Raw genomic sequence first — 22573 nt, forward strand, 5'->3', positions numbered from 1 at the left:
GTGAATTGCCTTCACCTGTGCTCCCAGGGCTGACTGGGTCTTTCCTCCAGGTGCTCAATCAGTGGTTCAGGCCATGACTCAGCAGTTCCCATACAGGTACTCACCCTCACAGCTGCCATAGTGTTGTATTAGCTACAACACTAAGTACACACAAGAGTTAAATCTCAGCAGCGATGAGCTGTCTGGCAAAACTGTCTACCTAAGCATGTACTCTTAAGAGTACCTGAACTGTACTTCTGCAGCAACAAGAGACCATGAGTTAGTAATGAAGGGTCCATGTGAATGCAACGTACCAGAAAATAAAGACAAAGCATGGAAAGGCAGGAAATCATTTCAGGGAACAATGAAAGACTGCTGGGTCCTGACCACGTACAAGGTTTTTAGGCTGGCATACAAAGGAGTGCAGATCAGCATTCCAACAAATTGCTGCTAGAGCACTCACTCACGAGCCTAAAGCCTCTCAGGCATCACCACTGACAGGTCAGCAAGAAACTGAAATTAATGTCAGACTAATAGATGAGGAACACCAGCCTGTTGGTTGAAAAGGTAAGTTCTAGGATACTTCCTGTGTTATCGAGAGAAGATGAGCAGTGATAAATACCATTCTTACTCTTCATTTTATCCCTCTTGACTAAGTAACTGGAACTTTTAAATATATCATTTTATACTGAAAACATAAACATTCAAAAATGAAAGATGGGGAGGACATTTATATGATTCTAAGAAAGCTTTAAATTTAACGAATACTAAAGAATCTAGAAATAAGAAGAAAACATACCAACATTTTTTCCCCTTAATTTGAACTTTTGGCAATGTTGTACTGTGCTTAAAGGCATGAAAACATTTTGAATTTTAATCCTTCATGCAAAACAATATTTTTCCAGGCTTCAGATTTATGTGTTCTCATCAGGCTCTCCAGAAAGCATTCTAGTTTTTTGTCTAATGAAATGGTGTTATTTCACAGCACTATTCATTGAAACTATTATGTGTATAGACCTTACTTTAGAAGAAGTATGTTAACTAGAAAGTTGCCCACATCTTTAATCTGTATAAACATATAAAGTTCACAGAATCAGAATCACAGAACAGTTCAGGTTGGAAGGGTCTTTGCAGGTCATCTTCTCCAGCTTCCCTGTTCAAGCAGGGACACTTACAGCCACATCCATGTTCAGATGGCTTTTGAATATCTCCAAGGAGGAGACTTCACAGACCCTCTGGGCAGTCTATGCAAGTGCTCCATCACCTGAACAGTAAACAGGTTCTGGTGGAACCTATTCTGTCCCAGTTTGTCCCATTTCCTGGCACTGGGCACCACTGAAAAAAAGCATGGCACTATCCTCTTTGCACTTTCCCTTATTGTTCTGCAACGTAGCTGTGTCAACTTTCTATGGCTAAACTTAGCGTAGCTTAGATTTTCAGAGTGTGCAACACCAGAACAACTAACTACTAGTATATTGATGAGATTGTTTTAAATTTCTTCCATAAATTTTCAACTTGTAATTGTCTAAATTGACATGTCTAGAAATGCTTTCATATAACTACTAACAAGCAAAGTTTTAACTTTCAGAATACTCCTGTGTTATGCACTGAAAAAAGCCCTGCTGACAAAGAGAATGATATGTACATGTTTCAAATTAAACAGAGACCTTTCTTATTAACAAAAGAAAGTTTCTGTCATGTTAGGGTACCTTCATTCTTTAACAGAACACTGTTGCTGTGAAGGCAACATTCAGACTGTGTGTAAAATTGCATACTAAAAAAAAGAATCGGCTCCAAATGTGCCTATTATTGTATGCTGACAAACCAATTACTCTGCAGATAAGTTTGCAATATTATGTTCTTAAATGATGTTGTAATGCTATTAATTCTCAGAATAGCTTTTCATTATCTATTTAAGCATTCCTAATATCACCAAAACACAGACATCGAAACTAGAACAGTTTGACAAGACAGTTTCATCAAGTCTGTTAATGACTTGGCTGTTAGTGGCTAGTGCTCCCTGTTCAGGGCTCAGGAGCAGATCTATCAGTCATTACAGCCGGGAATGAGAACAAGAAGCCACTGCAACCCATAGAGGCAAGGCCTGCTTTCAGAGAGAGGCAAATGATTTACTGATGACTTTGAGTTCCAAATCCAGAAGGGCTTGAACTATTAGCAGAGGTGAGATCCTGCTATTTTGAGCAACACAGCTTTGTGTAATGGGAACTTTTGTCTAGCATCCACACCTCTCATGGCCTAAGAAAACATCAACTACACAATCAGTAATATCTTACAACTATGAAAAGTAGACATTCCCCTGCTACCCTCTTCCATTTGGAATGCCTTTAAAAGTAATGTATCCCACTGACTTCCCACAGGCACTCTTAACTGAGTCTTTTGCTACGAGAACTGCTGACATTCACCACTTAAAAATTAAATGCCCTTGCACACTATTCAACTTCAAGCACTGCTAAAGCCATAACAAGTAATAGACATCTGTATGATTTCACAGGGCTAAGAGACAGGAGAGCCTTTTACTCTTTCTGAAACTCCATTCTGGTAATCAATGAAAGTCTAAGAGAGTTCCACCACAGCCAGCAGATTGCTAGGAGTTCAAACAAGCCAAAGATTTGACCTCTGATCTCTATCTCAATATCTGGTTTAAAAATAAAACTAAGATTTTCAAGACTCCAATATATGAAAATTAAAACTTCCTAAAAAATAGACATAACAAATTTTTAAACACTCTGTTTATTTTTTCTCATCTGAGAAAAGGAAGGCTGGATAAGGAAAATTCAGAGCTAATGCACTTTCTGGAAGTAATTCAAGTTTTATATGCAGGAAAACCCAATAAGCTGTTTTTTTTTTTCTTTTCCTTTTTCCTACGTATTTTTGCTTTTATCCCAATGCTTTAGGTGAAAAATAGCTTAAATTATTAATGTTAACAGTTGGCAGGTAATTTGCTGCCAAATGAGGGAGATAAATGTCTACAACAGAACTCTGAACTCTCAAGAAAAATTCTGCAGCTTACTAGCTGCAACTAGTAGGGGCAGGTTACAAATTTTGATAGTGCCAGAACTGTGTAAAAGTGGAACAACCTAAATCTCCCAGTAATAAGGAGACAGAAAACAAGAAATACAACGTTGTTTATATGTTACATTCCTGCATGTGGACTAGTTAGATTGGAAAAAAATGTGAGCTTGGTAGTGCAGTAAGAGGAGGTGGAAGAGTAAGGTCCCCCAAAAGTAGTAGTCACAGGACAAAGTGCACCTGGAAACAAGAGGGTAAATATTCTGCCTACAAGTAAGATGCTGGGAATGAGGCATGATCCCAGAGTTCAGGAAGACGGAGGCCAAGGGACATTCACACATTCTCACTGGTGATAACTAAGACTGGGAGATGCAAGCAGTGGCACAGCAGGAAACAAGAGAACTTTGTGTCCCACCTTCCCAGGCCAGCAGCTATCTCTCTGCTTGGAGGGGCAGTGGGGAGCTAGTGGGCATAAGGCTGGGAGGAGAAGCAAGTGAGCAAGCCTAGGAGACATCCAAATGAAGTAAAAGCTCTAATCTCCCTGGTTCTTAAATAAATCCCAGTATCCACATACAAAACAGGTTGTTGTTTGTACTGTCTCGCACATGATGTGAGATTTAAGCAATAAACCCCAGGAGCTAGTAAACCATTTGGAATAGTTCATCTAGTGCTAGCTCAGACTTTTATAAAGAGATTTAATAAAAAAATAACACGAATTGAGTCAACATGCTGTATTCATCTTTATATTCTCAATTTTAAAAGCTCACTTATAATATACTCTTATTTGGAAATGATTCCACAATTTTAAAACTACAACCTATACAGCACAGTAGGTTTAACTTTAATTTGAAATCCCAGCACAGAATCCTTTCTTTATGAATTTACTCATTTTTCACCCAAGTGGAAAAATATCTTAGCTCACGGATTCAGGCTGCTTTAATCATAAAGTTATACTGCAGATATGTTAATTTAGCACAGGAAAACAAAATGTGTAAGTTTACTGAATTCAGTGCTCAAAATGAACTCTGGCTACTGGTAATAAAGAATAGTTGCAAATTAAAAAAAAAGCAAACAAACAGCCTCTCGCTCCTTTTCTATAGTTGGATATAATTTAATATAATAAAGTAAATACTATGAGTCTTCTACTATGCAACTCCATACATTCAGTGTGAACACTTTCAGGTAATGTATCTATGACAACTGAAAATGGAGATGCAAGTATAACAAAAAATTGATGATTTTTTTTGTAATCTTGAAATCCGTTCTCAAGTTCCTTTATGAAAAACAAGAGCAAGGCTGCACATTTTTCACTGTTTAGAGGGCTGTGTTTAGCCAATGTATCAAAATGCATAAACTTATTTGCCATAACTTTATTTAGCACTGCACTGTGCCCTCCCCTTGCCCTGGTTTCAGATAAGACAGTGTTAATAGCACACTTATGTTTTGATTGTTGATGAGTGATAGGTGTGTGCACAGGGCTGGGCTTGGACACTTGGTGGGGAAGAGCTGCCCCCATGATGGCATGACAGCAGGGTGAGGTCTGTGCTGGGCTTCATGCAGCCCATGGATTGGACATGCCTGCTGTAAACCATTTCCAGGCACATAAATGACAAGCAAGTCATGAGAAGTCAGCAAGAATTCACCAAGGGTAAGTCATACATGACCAAGAAGATAAAATTCTGTAACTAAATGACTGACTTGGTATACAAAAGAAGAGCTGTGGATATTGTCTAACCCAGCTTCAGTAAGGCTTTTGACATTGCCTCCTGCAAAATGCTCATATTGAAGTCATTGTTGTATGGGCTGGATGAACAGACAGTGAGGGGAATTGCTGCCCCAAACTGCTGGGCCAAGAGGGTGGTGATCAGGTGCATGAAACCTAGTTAGAAGGCCACATAGCTATCAGGGTATCCCAGGAGTCAGTATAGTCTATGCCTGACTAATAAGTCTTTTAAAGACCTCAGACCATCAGAGAAAAGGAACAGAAGTATGACTGTAAATAATCATTGAGTATTTTCATCCCCATTTTAATATTTTCTAGGATATGACTGGAAAACATAACCAAGTGAAGCAAATGGACAATTTGTACATCAAATGTCCAAGATGACATAACCTGGAAAAAATAATGAATTATTGCTAGAAATAGTTTGATCATTGTTGGTGGTGGATGTTTTTTTTTTTTTTGTCTGTTTTTAATGTATTAAAAAAAATTCAAGAATGACTCAGTGTGAATCTCCAATGCCCAGTCAAAAAAAGTCAAGAAAAAAAAAAAAAGCAGAATATTTAGAGAATATACAGTTGCCCCACTGAACACAAAACTGTTGCTGATGACTTACTGGTTTATCTAGGATTTCACCTATCCACAAAATGAAATGAGATTGAAATAAACGCTGGGAAATGCTGACACCAATATTCCTCACTTGACATTGTGTTCAGTTTCTGAGAGATCAACCTAAAAAGAGCTATAGTAAGAGAGAAGAACTGACAGATGAGAAAAACCACTGTAGTCTTGGAAAATGACTTCCATGTAAGGAGACATTATGAGACTGTAATTCTGTCATTTTTAAAGGAAACGAGTAAGCAGGTACTGGATTCAAGAAGAGGAGGAAGCCACAAAACAACAAAACCAGGGAACAAACATAACCCCTGAAGTAAAACCTCCTCCACCAAAAAAACAGTGAAATGAGTTTTCATGTTCCGAGAGGCAGGCAAGCTCTCCAAACTTCTCTGAGGCAACAAGTCACACACTAGCTAGCTAGGATAACAGAAACATTCTCAAGGCCTCATTTAGAGAAAGAATGACTTACATTTCACAGTCAGAATGACAAACTCTCCAGTGTTGATTCAGGTACAAAAACAGATTGCAACTTGTATCAGTTTCTGAATCTGTTCCTTAGTTTCCATTTCAAACTGTTAATATTCCTCAAGGGAAGTATGTTTGCTTGTTTGTGCTCAGACCTGCTTTAGCTACAAACCTCAAGCTGTTCCTGAAAGAAGTCATGTATCCACCATAAAGGATTGCAGATATCATTCACTGGACAGGAATATAGACTGTGTATTTCTATTTGCCCTCACAAAATACAAAGATGGCAGTCAGCCAAGTAAACTAAATTCAGTGAGTTTAGTAGTGATATTGAAAGATGTATATTTTACATAAGCCATACTTCATTTGAAACCTAGTGGAGAAATGAACTACTAAGATCATGAATTCAGAGAGACTGAAAAACTAGAGAGATTCTCCTAACAGCAGTTATTTTCCTGATATACCTTCAAGGAGGACAGAATACCCTGTTGATAGGTTAACAACAAAGCTCCTCTGATGGACAAGTTATTCCAAGTGGGTTACCCTTATTTTAGTCAATGTAAATGTCAAGAAAATGTATCAAATAATAATAAAAAAAAACGTGATGAATCAAAGAGTTTTTTGCTTAGCATAAAAATCCCTGTTTCATGTTTTGACTAGTGGAAAAAAAGTAGGAAATAAATATAAATATGCTGAAGATAATTACTTAGTTATCTGCAGAGCTTATTCAGGTCAAAATATTTTCTCATATACAAGACAGTATAAACTGTACTGGATCCAAATAAAATGTCAGCAAATAATGATCAGATGTGCAACATCTATGGGATATTAAAACAGAAACAGCTTCTTACAAAAGCAGTGGATCAATTCCTGCCCTCATCAGCTCAGCAAGGGAACATTAAAGAGTTGCTATTTGGTTTTATTACTTCAGGAATCCTGCCAAGTTGAGCATGACTGCTCACAGCAAGCAGATGAAGTACATTCCACTAATTCTCACTAATATTTCATCTTCTGCCTTCCACTGGCTGGCAAAGACCTCTTACAACCCAGTGTAATTTTGCCTCAGTAAAAAAAACTTTTTATAAGCAAATTCAAATTAAAACTGTAAATAGATATTTTAACCTCTATATAACATATGACCAAACATTGACAAATTAACACAGATGTTTTTAATAAACCTTCCTGAACAAGGTATAGCATAAGACATAAATTATGCTGGTATGAACATAAGCCTGAAGGCGTCTAAAGTAATTGTTTCCTTTCAAGGCCTGGAATAATGGAACTCAGAAAGAGTCAGTGCACAGGAGCACAGCATCTCCCGTTTGCTAGCTTCCTGTACAGAGGACATACTTCCATTTATGGGAAAAAAAAGCAAACACAGTTCATCTGAAAAAGGTCACAAATACACAGATAAAGTGCTGGTGGTTGCATCTACAGAGATGTTGAAATAGTAACTGATGCATACACGGCGGCCTTCATTTCAGAAACAAGTTAACTCATCTACAATTTGGATCTCCAGTATCAACTTTATGTAAAAACCTGATTCAAGTTTTTAACTACTTAACATCTCCAGAAAGAAATGATATGAAAGTTTGTACCCCTCAATAATCAATATTTCTTTACTGGCACTAATAAATGGCAGTTGAAATATATAATTTTTAAAGGCTAATCAAAAGAGTACTAAAATGCTTCAATCAGGAGTAAAGCTAAAGAATACAGTTTATCAGAACAGGATATTGCATTTTGATGATTCACATTTGCCTCCTCTATTTTGTCAGTGGAATATACCTTTTTAATTGATCCAGTTCAAGCTTGTAGCTAATTCTGCTTAATCATACTAAGACTGAAGAACGTTTTTCAACTGAAGATCACCTTACATGAAATTCACTTCCTCTTCTTGAGCAGACCAGAAGAGTGCATTTTAGAGAAAGAGAGTGCAAAAGCTGCAGCACGTGGTTTCTCTTCCTTTCGGTATTTATGAATGAATGACTGCTCATTTACAACTACCTTTGATTATAACTTTGCAGCTTCTGTGTCTTGCTCCCTGGTTTGGGCTGCTTGCTAGTTTTCTAGAGTATTCTACTCAGAAGGAATCCTTCCTACAAATAAAGCTCAATAAAAATCCTTTCTCCAAAGATTTTGATCTTTTTTCAGTCTGCAATGCAATTTAACTGTTAAGTAAATGTTAGGTTCAGTGAACACATCAGTGGAGATTTCCACAGCACTAGCAAAGGACTTCCCCTTTTGTGCATGAGGAGACCAGGAATACTTTTCTAACAATTTGAAGAAGAAACGGAATAGAAAATGTATAGCTAATATAACAGCAGCGTGGCAAGACGTACATTACTGATAGAATGGCATTAGTGATACGGCTCAATGCGCATAAATGACTGTAGCCCATTCAACCATCTGGGTTTAACAAACAAATTGGTGGTTTTAAGCAAATCATTTCTTATGTGTCCCCATATCTCCTATACAAACATTATTGGAATCCCATACAGTCAAATGAAACAGAGCATTAAAACAGATGATACTTTAAAAATACATAAAACAAAAGGAAGAAAACCTTTTATAAGATAAAAATAAAACTGTACTTATGAGGGCTACTAATGTTCATAATGAAAGTTCTCTTTTTCCCTTGAGTTTGTAACTTTTCCTTCCCCTCTCATAACATCTGACATTTTGCCTCCAAAATGCCAGAATTTATATTGGCACGGAGCAGAGCTCAGTCAGCTGACCCTAGCAGTCTGTGTTTTTCTCCTGTGGGACAGCCAGCAGACAGACACCCACCAGTTGTTTTGTGAGCTGCATGATTCTTATATTCCATTAAAATCCCAACTGCATAATGCACCAATGTAAAATGCAAGTAATAATGTTCATTATGATATATAAAAGCACAACAGGTGCTGCATTCTGAGGTGATTAAATTTCATGCCTTTCACCAGAAAATTCTAGCTCTTCCACAAACTGTGTCAGTTATATTATTTGACGTCAGCAGGTACAATTTTCTTCCCTAAAATGGACTGAAGTGCTTCAGTTACACTCTTCTCAACTACAAATTTTTCTATGTAACTTTTTGTCTCTCTCAAGAACATGCAGTATAAGGTCCAAACCAGAAGATGATCTTAATTACTACTCCTTAAACTGTCAAGAAAATAAATAGAATATGAAAATTAAAAAAATATATGTAATAACCACAGATTGTGTAGCCTTGGTAGAAGATTTTTTAATTACATAAAGTACTATGAAAACATATTATGTAATCCCATAGCATAAGTACTGACAGTTCAGCTTTTTCTCCACTGGCCAATATTGATTTGTGCAATAAAAAATGAATGCAGTGGAACAGTATAGCTTTTGACATCAGATATCTGTGCTTCAAAGGCTGTTTACCAACAGCATGTAGTTTTCAGCAGCAAAGCTGTAGCATTAGCAACATTATATTCTACTTCCTTTTTCAGGCTTGCTATTCAAAAATAGTTTCCTCAAACCCTGAATTTACAGAACATGTATATTCTGTTCAGACATTTATAATGTAAGCTTAAAATAAAACACTTGACGATCAAACACAGGAAGAGGCAGCCAGACACTGAGAAATCTGTCTCTGGAGATACTCAAAGCCCAACTAGACATGCCTTCTGAGCAACCTGATCTAGCTAACCCTGCTTGAGCAAAGGGGTTTGACCAGGTAATCTCCTGAGGTCTGTCCCTTCCAACCATAACCATTCTGCAATTCTCTAATGAAGTATTTTATAGACTAATACTGAGGAACAAATAAATACTTTCTAAACATAAGTTGTGATTAATAACATTGTGGGCAGATAACTAATCAATTGTATGTCAATAGGATCAAGCTTCTTATTTCAAGAACTTTGAATACAATTGTACATGTTCTCTCCCCTACTGAAATTCAGGCTATGACTTCTCAGAGGCAGAAAATGCACTCTTTGTTTTTTGACAGGGGCACATGACATGCCCCAGAGTGAGTAAAAGAAACATGTAGGAGATTGACAAACTCACTGTAGTTGTAGGACATCTTGGACTATAAATAATTTCAGTTGGTGCCTGTCACATGCTAAAGTGAATATCTGTGTTTGCTAACAGTTTCCTAGGCTTCTCTGAGATGCCTTTTCTCCCCTAGTCCTCTAATTAAATTTTACTATGGGAATTCACAGAATCACAGAAATGTAGGGGCTGGAAGGGACCTCCTGAGATTATCTAGTCCAACTCCCCTGCCAAAGCAGGCTCCCTAGACCAGGTTGCACAGGTAGGCATCCAGAGAAGGAGACTCCACAACCATATTCCATCACCCTATCTTATGCAACTTAAACTAATTTCATGCAACGTTATGTACTAGTCTTCAAATATTTATCTAGCATATCTGTGCACCAATAACTTAATTTTAAGAAAATATAATGAAAGAAGATAAAATGATACAGCTGATCAATACTGTCAACAGCTGTGTAACAGTTACTGGGAGACATGCAACAGTTATGTAGGTATGTAACAGTATACTTCGGGGATTTGCCTTTATCTAAAATTTGATTACTGGAACACAGAACAACACTACTCTGTGAAATTAAATTCAGTTTCAGCCAGCACTCTATATAATCTATTTTTATAAAGCTTATCCAAGCCTTGTACAATTGTAAGAACCACCCACATTTTCACACAATATTGCTTTAATAGCCTTCTAAACATTGCAGAGTTGCTTGTGCTTGACCACTTCTTTAGAGAGTTGCATCACCCACAAAATAAAAGCATGAATCCCATAATGACCTCAAGTAGTACAGTTCTCTTGAAGATTTCAACAGCTACTTGCCTAATTTTGTTAAACTGGAGGATATGTTGTCTCCATTTCAAACTCATAAAAACAATGCAACAAATGAAATACTAAACTCCTTACAACTTCATTTGATTTATTGATCTGGAGTGGTTATTTTAAATGGAATATATGAAATAGAGATTACTGACATCCAGTACAGTCATCCACAAATAATATATATTTACTACCACATCTAGAATTAAAATTTTCCCCTTACTTTTTAAAATCAGGTAATCATACAAAGAATCAGAGCAGTCCTGAAAGACATTGCTATGAAAGGCTGTGAAAAAGCATCTGCTCTACTTCCAATAGACATTTTGCTGTATCTCATATAAGATAAAAGCTAAAAATCCTTATTTTAAAGGGAACCAGGTCACTATTAGTAAAAATAGCATCGATAATTCCTACACAGGTAACTATGAATTAGACACTTCAATTAACAGACTACGAGAAAAACGTGTAGTATACCCAATTACATGTTAAATTGTTGATACATTATGCAAGACATCTTAAGATCAATTCTAATTTTCAAGTTATTGTGTTAATTAAGTAAATGTTAAAATGTTGTTTTTGTTATATTTTTTTTCTGTTGTGCTTCTTTGAAAAAGATTGTGCTGCCCCACTGGATGACTTCCCTCTGAAAATGCAGACCTAACATTTTTCACATTGCTTATTGAAATTAACCTGTTGCTCAACTAGTAATATGGACAAAGTCAAGCTGTCAAAAAGTATACTATGCAACAAGAACAGACAAATTCAAAAATTAATAGGCATATAATGACAATATATATGGCACATACACATCCATGAAGATTTTGATCCATTATAGGTGAAAATCCATACATGCAAAATTTCCCTTTCCTTGGATCCAAACTGGGACAAGAACACTGTGGATGCCTTCAGTTGTGCAAGTATGACAATCATTTTCATTTTTTTTAGTTACCTGATAAGACAACTTCAACTAAGTCTCCTTCTTGGATATCTCCAGCTGATTTCACCAATTGGAGAATGTTTTCAGAGGTAGGGTCATGGCGGAAGAGAAGAATTTTATCATACATTCCGTAGAAACCACACTCAGGAAACTGCAAATACAAACCTGAATATTACTAAACGGTAAAAACACAAAACTGTAAAATACAATTAATATAATTAATTTTCAGGGCAGAGTAGACCATTGTTCACACTTGTACAAAACAAAAGTGAACGTTTTTCCATATATGGCAATATTTACTGCTGTATTCTGAAAATGACTTTTCTGCCACCCATGTAAGCACGTTTGCCTTTTTTTTTGTCTGCAGCTAGTGTGGTATCCATTAGCAAATGGGAGAAAAATAAGTCCATCCCTTACTTGATGTCTTTTCAAAGACAAGTTCACAAGCAACTTGATTAGATCCTGGTGGAGAAAGTTACTGGACTGGAGAACTTCCACCAATCGACATTATTCCATAGCCCTATGATCTGTACAAAGATAAGTGGTAAAATGATGTCTGAAGGCCATCAAAAATAATTTCCAGCTCTACCTAAGATACAACACCTAAGCAATGTCATTAGATAACAGTCATTTCTTGAGACTAAAGTATGTCGCTTAACACCTTCATTCATTCTGTGTCAGCCTTAAATTATTACATTCTTAAAAAAAAAAAAAAGAAAAAAACCCACATCTTCTTAATTGTATTGGTTCTTTCAAATTTTTCTCCTTAAAATATTTTTTTAACATCCAGTTTCATAGCAATATAATCCAAAGCTTACACAGCATCAGTTCACTGAGATGTTGTCACTGGGGGTTTCTTGTTTATTCCTCAAATGTTAAATACTGGATAGAAAATTAATAACTTCAATAAATAAAGTTATGAACCTCTCGATAAGTTTTATTGCATTTATCAATTGGTTGTTTTCCTATAATAAAGTTTAAAATCTAATTATTTCTAAATAAGGATATATAGATAAGCATGTAATTTCTTGTAATAGCACACATTCCTTCTCATTGACTTTTGGACAAAGCTCATCTAAAAAAATATGTTCTCTTTTTTTTCTTTTTGGACCTTTCAGAAATGCCTTGCAATGAAGCAGCACAGGGCATGCTATGCCAGAGACTTTCAATCACAGTTTAGGTGTTTTGGCAGCAGAATCCAGACCTTTTCATAATTAAATTTTCTTTATTTCATAGAATATATATTCCTAAAAACTAAATACTTAGAGAAGAAAAATGAAAAGTGATCAACAGTTTTTCTTTCACACTGTATAGTATGCAGGAGCATTGAGCTGAAAGCAAAAGCCTGATGGAGCTGAAGACCAAGGGAATTTTCTTATTTGGAAGCACTGTAAAATGAAAAACATATTACAAAACAGCCATTTATGACCTCATTCAAACACTGATAGAATTTTCATATTTCACTGTATTTCAGAGATAGTACAGGCATTTCCCTTTAAATCCATTAGGACTTTTTTCCCCTCTCTCATTATATTCCCATTCCATTTGCCCTTTTAATTTTACCTCAATTTGTATCTAACTATAAAACGTATTTTCTGTACTGCATGCATTATCTGTGTGTGTATAAATTTTAAGGCAATACTTATTATATTCTGAAGAGAAAAGAACTCAACGACTATCTTAATAAAAATAAATCTATGCGAAAGTTATTTGCAGGGTTCAAGTTAGTTTTCCCAGCATAAGCTACTCTATCACCTAAAAAACTATTTTGATGGTGCAGTTCTCCAAATAAAACATTGTGTAAGGACCAACTGTTGCAACAGCAACAAAAATATTCCCTCAGCTAAGCTTTTCCCTGCCAACAATAATGTTGATAAGCACAAACAAAAGTAAACAAAAAGCCAACACATTGCTTGGTACTACAACACTATAAATAGCATTTTTTTTTTTGCCAAATACAGAGGAAAATGGGAAATGTATACATGTCAAAGCCACCTAAAAGCTATCTAGAGTTGAACTAACTAAAAGCTACCTAACAATGACAGAATTAGACATTCTCAACACTGTTAAAAGCCCTTTAATACTATACGAGATGCTTAAATGGAATTACCAGGAATGAAATAATCACAGAAAATGCTATAACATGGAAATAGAATGTTTCCTTAAGAATCAGGACACAGCAAAGTTGTTTATATGGTGTGAGCAAATTGTTTATTTCTGGATGCTTTTCAAGGCATTAGTAGTGATTAAGATAGCACATCTATTCATATACACATTGCTTACTTCCTCCAAGTGTGAAATCAATGCATCAGCTTAAACTGTTTTTAATGTGATTTAATCTAGGTTGCATTAATTTATAATTGAGGCAGGATAAATGAACTTAACAGCAAAATAGTTTGTTAAATTGCCACAATTCAGCTGTATATTTGAAGTAACACATGACAAAAATACAAAATTTGTTATTTTAAACACTATAAAACATGGCAAGGAATAAGGTGATTATGAGATGCTGCACTTCGTTATTTTGAATCCCAGGAAAAACTTAATTAGTATAAATGATGGGTAGATTCATAAGTGAACATACCTGAAATGTATTTTGAAATTTAGAAAAACGGGAAAGATTTTTTGCAAATGAACATTTTAAAATGAAAATTTTTGAAGTGCAAGAGCAAACAGAACTTGAGAGTTAGTGAATTAAACTATTACATACCCACAGGCTTTGTTCATTAATTTACTAAATCAAATATAACTGATACAAGGAAAAATACTGTAGAATTATAATACAAACTATCCTCAGAAGACATACCAGATTTATACGTTGCTACATGAGCAATATATGTTGCCCAACTTTGCAATGTAGATGTCATTCATTATTGTTAAAAATGTCTGTCATTGCAGTCAACTTAAAATGGAAGCACTGTATCATTTGCTCATTCTATGTTAGTGATTACCAGTTTGCAGTGTACTGTTGTAAAGGTAATACTGCCAACAATTATCAGATTACTGTAACACACTTTTCTGCAAAACAAACAAGCAAACAAACAAATAAAATACACTGTTTTTCATAACGCTGCCGGTGACATGTCAAAAATAAATTGCTCTCACGAAGAAACAACACTGGCAGTCAATAAGATGACCAGGCTTAAGACTTCAGGCTTAAGAAAACTTGAATTCTGTGCCCTGAAAAGTTGCACTGAATTAACTTATATTAGCTACAGATCAGTGTAACTGCTTATAAAGCACACACATAAAAGCTTGCAGGATAAAAGGGTTTAGACATTGGTCTAAAATAGCATTCACTGAGACAAACAATTATGTCATAATTTGAATCTACTTGCGATAGAGTCAAATTGATTTCAAACAGCTTGAGAAGGAAAACTTGTAATTTACTGATCATCTGCATTTAAAAATCAGCTTGCATGGATTGCAGAGGGCAACTGAAGTTTGGGCAATTCTGAGAACACAGTGTTCCTGAATGAAGCCACAAGTTATTTCTTAATAGTCCACTTTAAATTAGAAAACAAAATGTTCTATTAAGAACTGTACTTCATTATTGTAATGATTACCAATGTATTGCAATTCTGAATACAATACATTTAGTGTTGGATAGTGGGGATTTTGATACTGTTAGTTTATTAGCATTTGGATGATTAATACTTACTGAATGCAGATGAGGTAATCATTCACTGACTGAGATTATTTTAATAATACTTTAATTAATTACATCCTCCTCAGGAAGTAAAATGTATATGCAAGTATTGTATGACACCTCAAAAGTTGTGACTACCCTAACAAAGTTGACTTTTAAAAATTTCAACAACAAAGACCTAAGTATCAGTTTTCAGCATTTCAATTCCTGATTATTCAACAATGTTTTTCTCATATTTTGTAAATAATTTCTCCTTACAAGAACTGTAATGTTATCATATCAGAAGTGTATTATCTGGTAAAAGGATAATGGACATTTATTCTGGATGTTTAGCCTTAGGAACTCATCTAAACATTTATATAGAATTTGTTTTATGTCATATTGTAGCAGCTACTTAGGTAAAAAAAGAAAAAAACACAAAACAGGAAACAACACTAGTATCTGAAATCACTCATAAGCAGACTGAACTTGTATACTTCTTTCATTTCCTGAAAATACCATTTAACTGTTCTCTAACTATGAGACTTCAAAAAAAGTGAATAGTCCTTTCAGATGAAAAAAATCTGCTGGTCAGTATCACTAGAAATAATTTGATGTTCTTCCATTTGTGGGTACTACAGCTGCAGATTACCCAGAAATCACAGGACAAGACGACACTTGGCACAAATCCTTCCTCAGCACATATCAAAGTGACAGTAGTCACTGAAGTGTTTTTATCCTTAGCAACAGTAAATACCTAAGAAAAAATCCACCAAAAGACTTTACCAATAAGAAGTCACTTGATTTCACAGATTCCAGACGTTTATTTAAAGACTTCAAGTAATAGTAAAAAAATTGCAGACATTAATTTTTATAACTAGTGCCTCAAATTTGGAGTACTCACTTAATCCATTATCTGTTGTATCAATCTTTAATTTCAATGGCATACATCCATACACACATAGACACAAGTTGAACTGCATTCCTCCATGAAATATTTAAAAGGAAAGGTGAAACTGTCTCATGGAAGTATAACTCTCTTATCAGTTATGTTTAAAGAATTTCAAAGATTAGCACACCAGGCATCTCAAATGAAAACTTTCTGAGAAATAAAGTTTTTTATATGGAAGTACTATATTTGTACAATCTGGAAAACAAGTACTCTAAACACTGATGCATACTAATGGAATCTAATAGAAAAAGTATGTCACTGTGATCATTTTACTACAATTTTGCACATTTATTGTAAGGACTAATGTGTATTGCTTTATTCTATGAAGTAAAAAGTCTCCTTTTTTCAGTCTTCAGTAAGTTGAGCTACATCTTTTTTTTAGCTATAGCCGTTTTTTTTTCCTTCTAAATTAGTTAGATTTCTGCAGAACTTCCTTTTAGACAAGTCCTTAGTGAATGTCATACAACCAACAAGAACCTTGATAAAAGCTGGAAGTCTCTCACAGCACAAAGATAGTGGTCCAGAACACAGAAGGGCTGAGGGCTAAACAGTATCTTCACAGCATGTGGAGAATTTGAGTCATGCTGAATGTTTGTTGACCTAGCCTAACCAAGGTTGTGGACCTAACTGTAACATTTAAAATAATAATAATAAAATCCTACCTTCAGTCATTTAAAAAAAATTAAAAATAATAATATATAACATTTTTGAAACAATCATACTAACCAAACTAAAACACTACATTCTAAAAATAACAATGCACTGTATTTTTAAAAGTCAGGATTTCCTTTCTCTAAATTAATTATCCTAAAAAGCAAAGAATTTTTGGTCAAGAGAACTGCCTGAATTCTCACTTAATTGTGGGAGTCACTGTTAACCTACTTGAGAAACTCAAGAGATTTTTAAGAGGCTCTATTTTCCAAACTCAAAACTATTATGAAAGTATTAGTCTTTATTTTATGCAGAATGAAAACACCAAAATACTTCATGGTTTTGCTTTAAGAAACACTGGTTAGTATTTACTACAAAGACTTTCTTCACATTCAGCACTACTGTTACTACAAACATAAATAGAAGTTCACACTACAGCCAGGTGACATATATGCAGCAACACCCAAGTAAAGATTGAAGTTGGTGTGTGCTCCAGCAGCAGTGGAACCCCCTCCTAAGCCAGGGAACTCCAGGCTCCATATCTGAAATCTCTGACGTGCTGAATCTCTCTAGAACCTTCCAGTTATTGCCTTTGCACCTGCCTGGCAGCCAAATAGCACAGATAGGCAATAACTGATGATTTATTTTTCCTTTCTTCCCTTTTTTTCTTCTTTTTCCCTACCACTGAGCTTTCACTTGCACAGAAAAGTACCAGAAAATACACACAGTCGTACTGATATGGTGTTGACAGTACCCACATTGCAGGACTGTGCAAGTCAGGCTTAGGCCAAGCCTGTTTGTCAAAAGTGCAGAAAAGAAGACAAATGATTGAAGAGCAAAGATCTCGCACTGAAAAGGTAACAAAATAGAAGAAACCCAGAAAGGTTTAGGAAGCATTACAAAAGAGATGACCTCAGAATGCTTAGAACAGAAGCACAGGAAAGACTCAAACAAAGAAAACATGTAATGATGACTCAGAATTAGGAGTGAGCCTTAAGGATAGAGAATAGCCACAAGGAGCCAGTTTTATGAGGGTTCAAGTGGTGAAAAGGAACAACACTATGGGTCCTTGCTTCCTTTTTGCCTCCATGACCCCCTAAAAGATTTACTCCTGATCTAATTGCTCAGCTAAGAAGAAATTTCTAAGATGATTCCCACTCAGCCAGGCAGGAATCATTCTCCAGTGATGAGGCTGGGTGAAAGGGCTCACTGCCATGAAGTTGAACTCTTTCCCCCAGAAGCAGGGGGACTGCATTCCCATTGCTTATTTTCAGCAGATCCTGAGCTAGGATGCAAATCGTGTATGGATGAAGTCATACTGCAAGAGCGCGATTCAGCATGGTTCAAACTGTATTGGGAAACATGCTATTAAACAACTAAAACGCTTACATGATTTTGGACCAGTACTTAAACTTGTGTTCTCATTTTTTGGTCAATTTACAAATGCAGATATAAACTCAGAGAGCCTTTGCCATTTGGACCTTTCCTAAAAGCAGTGAAGTTGCTTTACTAAATCCTTGTATATAGGAAGCATCACTCCCTATTTGCTATATAGTTTTTATTCTTCTATTTTATTTTTTTTAATCTACAATCTTTGTAGATGTTCTATAAGGTTCTATAAAGCATAATGAGACACCTGCAGCACAGAAGTTAATAAGCCTTTTCCGAGTGGAATTTCAGGAAGGAGCAAACTTGGTATCATTACATAATCTAAACAGTATTTCAAATAACACAAATATTTTGCTAATGCTGTTTGCTGCAGCAGTTTGCTGCAAGAATCAGATTTCTACATACTACACAGATCAAAAAGAGAACACTTTGCTCACATGCGCTGACTGGAATTGGCCCCAAACTCCAATTTTTTTCCCAGTTGCCATCAGTGGAATTTCCAGCAGCAACCACAAACGAAGAGCACAGCTGAGCTCCCTCACGGAAATATTTGTGAAACAAATGAAGCATGGCTCTGAAGAAACATAGAAGGATGGCTGTTTTGTAGAGCCTGACCTCCAAGATACATTTTGGTCAGCCTCTTCCAGAACAGGTTGTTCCCTGCAGTCATCCAAGGAAGGGGTTGCTTCCTGCACAGTATTTCCAAACTCCTCCCTGCTACCTATGCCTCCTGCTGCTGTGAGGCTGCCAGCCTTCCACCACTCAAACTGCTCCTTGCCAAACATACTCAGCACACACTACATTACTCAAGCTGCTAGTCTGCAGTATTTAAAAACTCCCACTTTTCCCAACGGTGAGCAGATAGTCAAAACAAGGGAACAAGGGCTTCTTAACAACAGTATGGGTGTTTTTTTTCTTTTTTGTCTAATCTATGTTATTTTTTCTGAGAGCAAATAGAAAGCAATGTTGTCACATCAGAAACATGGATCAAAAAGGTAGTTAAATTTTACTTGTGTGGTTACAATTGAAAGCTTCGGTAAAATCTTTGACTTTGTAAATCCTGAGGCCTGGCATTGTAGCTCTAAAGATTTTGAGAAACAGAAAGAAAAATAATTTTTTTTCTCTTTGCTCCTGAACTGCAGCTGGCAAGTGGCTGCTCTCAAGTATCAGCCCTCCACTTACTGCATTAAACATAAAAAGTCTTAAACAATAACCCTTCTCTCCAAAACAAAAGAGATCTGTAGAATAACTAATGTAACTTTATTTGTGCTACAACAAGACACTCATCACTTTCTCCATTTCTATTAAAAAGACTGGATTTATTTTTCATTGAGTGAAAGTATTTCTTTTTGAATTACTGCATATAATGCATTACCAAAAATATGTTTGCTATTTCTTGGAAATCGATTTTCACTAATACCATGCAAGGACTACCAGCTGAGTCAAGCAGGCATAGTGAAGGAGTAAGTCCAAGAATAATTCAGGCATTGAGGAAACAGTCAAATAACTGTCACAAAAATATTCTAAAAGGAAGTAAATGTGCGAGGCAAATCAGAACATGCTTGCGTAGCTGACCTCACTATCAGGTATATTAAGTGATTAATCCAACATAAATATTTAGAAAAGTTATGATAATAAACACAAAACAATGAGACTCAGAAAAACAGGTCTTTACATCCTGTTGTAGCAAAAAGTATTATCACATTGTATGGGAACTGCTGAGTCACAGCCTGAACCACTGATTGAGCACCTGGAGAAAAGACCCAGTCAGCCCTGGGAACACAGGTGAAGGCAATTCACCAGTGTGACCAGAAGTTCCACCAAGCTCCACCCCTTCTTAGGCCTCATTTAAGGGCTGACTGCCGCTTAAGGAAGGATCTCTTTCTGGAGATCTCTCTTCAATGAAGCTTTTCCTTCTGAACCTAGATCTTCACAGATGGGTGAGAAATCTTCTTCCCTTCCTTTATAACACTTTTCTATTGTGCTAGTCCTTCTGTCATTATATCTCTTTGTAATGTCTTTTCAATTGTACTGATCTTTTCAATTGCTGCACACATGCACCACATCTGTGTATGCTGTGCAATTTCCCTGAAAAATTGCATTGAGATAAAGTGCCTGGGGCAAGCTCTAAGCATCAAGTTTATGCGTCTCTGTTATTTCCTGTCTTAAGTTCAGGAGCAATGTTCTATTAACACTGACCCACTAATGTCTCAATGCCCTTTCTAGGGCAACGTGTTGACCTCAACAGGAAGGCTCACACCATTCCTGTGTATGTGCTCTGTGCAGCCCAATACTGCCCGCTGTGCTACAGAACTGCGGAGTTCCCTGTGAAATGTTTAAGAGCAGAACGTGACAGTATCAGTGTCATGCTGCTGACAGGCATCCACTTACAGAGCTGCTTCGTGAACAGATTGCAGAAGTTCTCACCAAGGATGCTGAGAACTGGAGCAGAAACTTTCATGCCCTTCAGGGAATAGGCAGAAGCAGGGTGATGAATCACTAACAATATATTTTTTCTAGTTACTTTAAACAAGAAAGACTTAAACACAGTGACTAAAGAATCCCTTGCTCACACAAATTCATTTTTTCTGAAGCTGCAGTCTTACTAATTCTCTAACATACATTATGCCTGGGAAAACAAAATCCTAATGTAAGAACAGAACGAGAACATAAACGGAAACCAATTCAAGAGTCATTTCTATGTATTACTTTAAAAAAAAAAGCTGCAAGTGTCTACAACCAGATGTGTTTTAGGTATCTCTGAGCAAGTATTACATCAATTCAGGGGACTCATTCAGGTTTATAATTAACCTGAACAGACATAAAACAGCTGTCGTGAATCTTCTTAGAAACTGCTCAACAAACATGCTACTTAAATTCAGCCGAAGTTACTGTGCATGAGGTAAGAGCTGTTATAAGGGAAATATCTAGAGCTCACTCCTACTTTCTTATAACTCTTTTCTGCTTCTAACCAACTCTTCAATTCCTTTTGTCAGCTCACTTAATTGCCTAAGGATATATTTTTTTTTTTCAAGAAACAGGAAACAAACCTCTTCTAAACAGTTACTCTTTCAGTTAAAGCACATCTAAATTCATAGCTTCTTCCTGAAAAAGCAGAACTTCCTATCACTTTGACTGAAGTACACATCAAGAAAGCCACTCAGGAAGCATTAAGTTTCATGGGCTTCTCACCACAAATTTTCCAAGTCAGATTGTACAACTTTAGAACAGCATCTTATTCATGGACAAGAACACTAAGGAAATCAAAACTACTGAAAGATGATGGGATCACAAATAGATCACAACAAAGTTTCTGTGCTGGGCACTCAATAGAAACTGAACAGTTAAGAGATATTTAAAAAAAAAACAACAACAACTAAACAAAAACAACCTTCCTTGAGAGCAAAGACTGAAATTAAGATCGCCTGCTCCAAACATACTCTCAGCACATAAAAATGCTTGTAGTTGCTGTGTTTCAATTTGCATAAAATACAGCCTTTTATAACAATGGACTGCAAGGAAAACATCTCAGGACACTCAGACATAAAGATTCAATGAATGTTTAAGCCTTCTGTCAGTTTATTAACATCTTCACGGAACCAAAAACGTTTAGAGGGCAAACTAGGAAAATCATTAAAACAGAAGCCCATGAACAAGCCTTAAGGTTAATTGTTCACGGACTTCATAAAATAAATGTACAACACAGGAAATGCCATGTTGAGAAAGGAGCTATCTTGTATATACAGGCATATAACGTTCCAAACATAAAGTTGATAGTAACAGACATAATGTCAACGGTTTACAGGCGTTAGGCCCGATTCCGTGACAAAGGGGACGGGGGACCCAAGGGCCCACATCCCGGGAAAAGGGGAAAGGGGAAAAGGGTAGGGAGATGGCCCTGAGAGCAAAGAACAGCGGCAACAATCTGAGGAGAAACAAACTAATTTACTAAATAAAATATCGGAATGCAAAACAACACACTATAATACAATATAATTACAATTTAAGCTGATAAATCCAATGCAGAGAGAGAGAATGTCCCAAAATCAAGGTAGGCCTTACTCTACTACCGACGATAAGATGGCTGGAGAGCAAGGTACTGCCAAGACGAGAGACGGGCGTAAAAAGGGACGAGGTCTCGTGATCTGCAAGTTTTTATACTGTGAGCTTTTATCTTTTTCCTCCGGCTGGAAAATGGTAACAAAGGAGCAAAGTACCGTGGGGACTGTAGTAGTCCTTCTCTTCTGAGAACTAGGTACATCCACTACATGATGTTATGATGTGGAATACCAATAACCGAAAATCATAAAACCATGACACATAAAAAGAAACTTATGAGTTCTGTGAAACCACTAAAGGAAGCCAGAAGATGTACAGAAATATCA

General features: G+C 36.2%; 1 protein-coding gene across 2 annotated transcripts in view; it reads right to left on the bottom strand.

Moving 5' to 3' along the window:
- The window catches only part of PRKD1 (protein kinase D1), a 127411-nt gene that overhangs the window by 48156 nt on the left and 56682 nt on the right, over window positions 1-22573 (bottom strand). For both annotated transcript variants that reach the window (XM_021401320.1, XM_021401321.1), the window contains exon 2: window positions 11581-11719. In XM_021401320.1, the coding sequence (XP_021256995.1) occupies window positions 11581-11719 (139 nt within the window). The remainder of the gene's footprint in view (window positions 1-11580; window positions 11720-22573) is intronic.

Source organism: Numida meleagris, chromosome 6 (genome assembly GCF_002078875.1).
Source record: "Numida meleagris isolate 19003 breed g44 Domestic line chromosome 6, NumMel1.0, whole genome shotgun sequence".
Lineage (NCBI taxonomy): Eukaryota > Metazoa > Chordata > Aves > Galliformes > Numididae > Numida > Numida meleagris.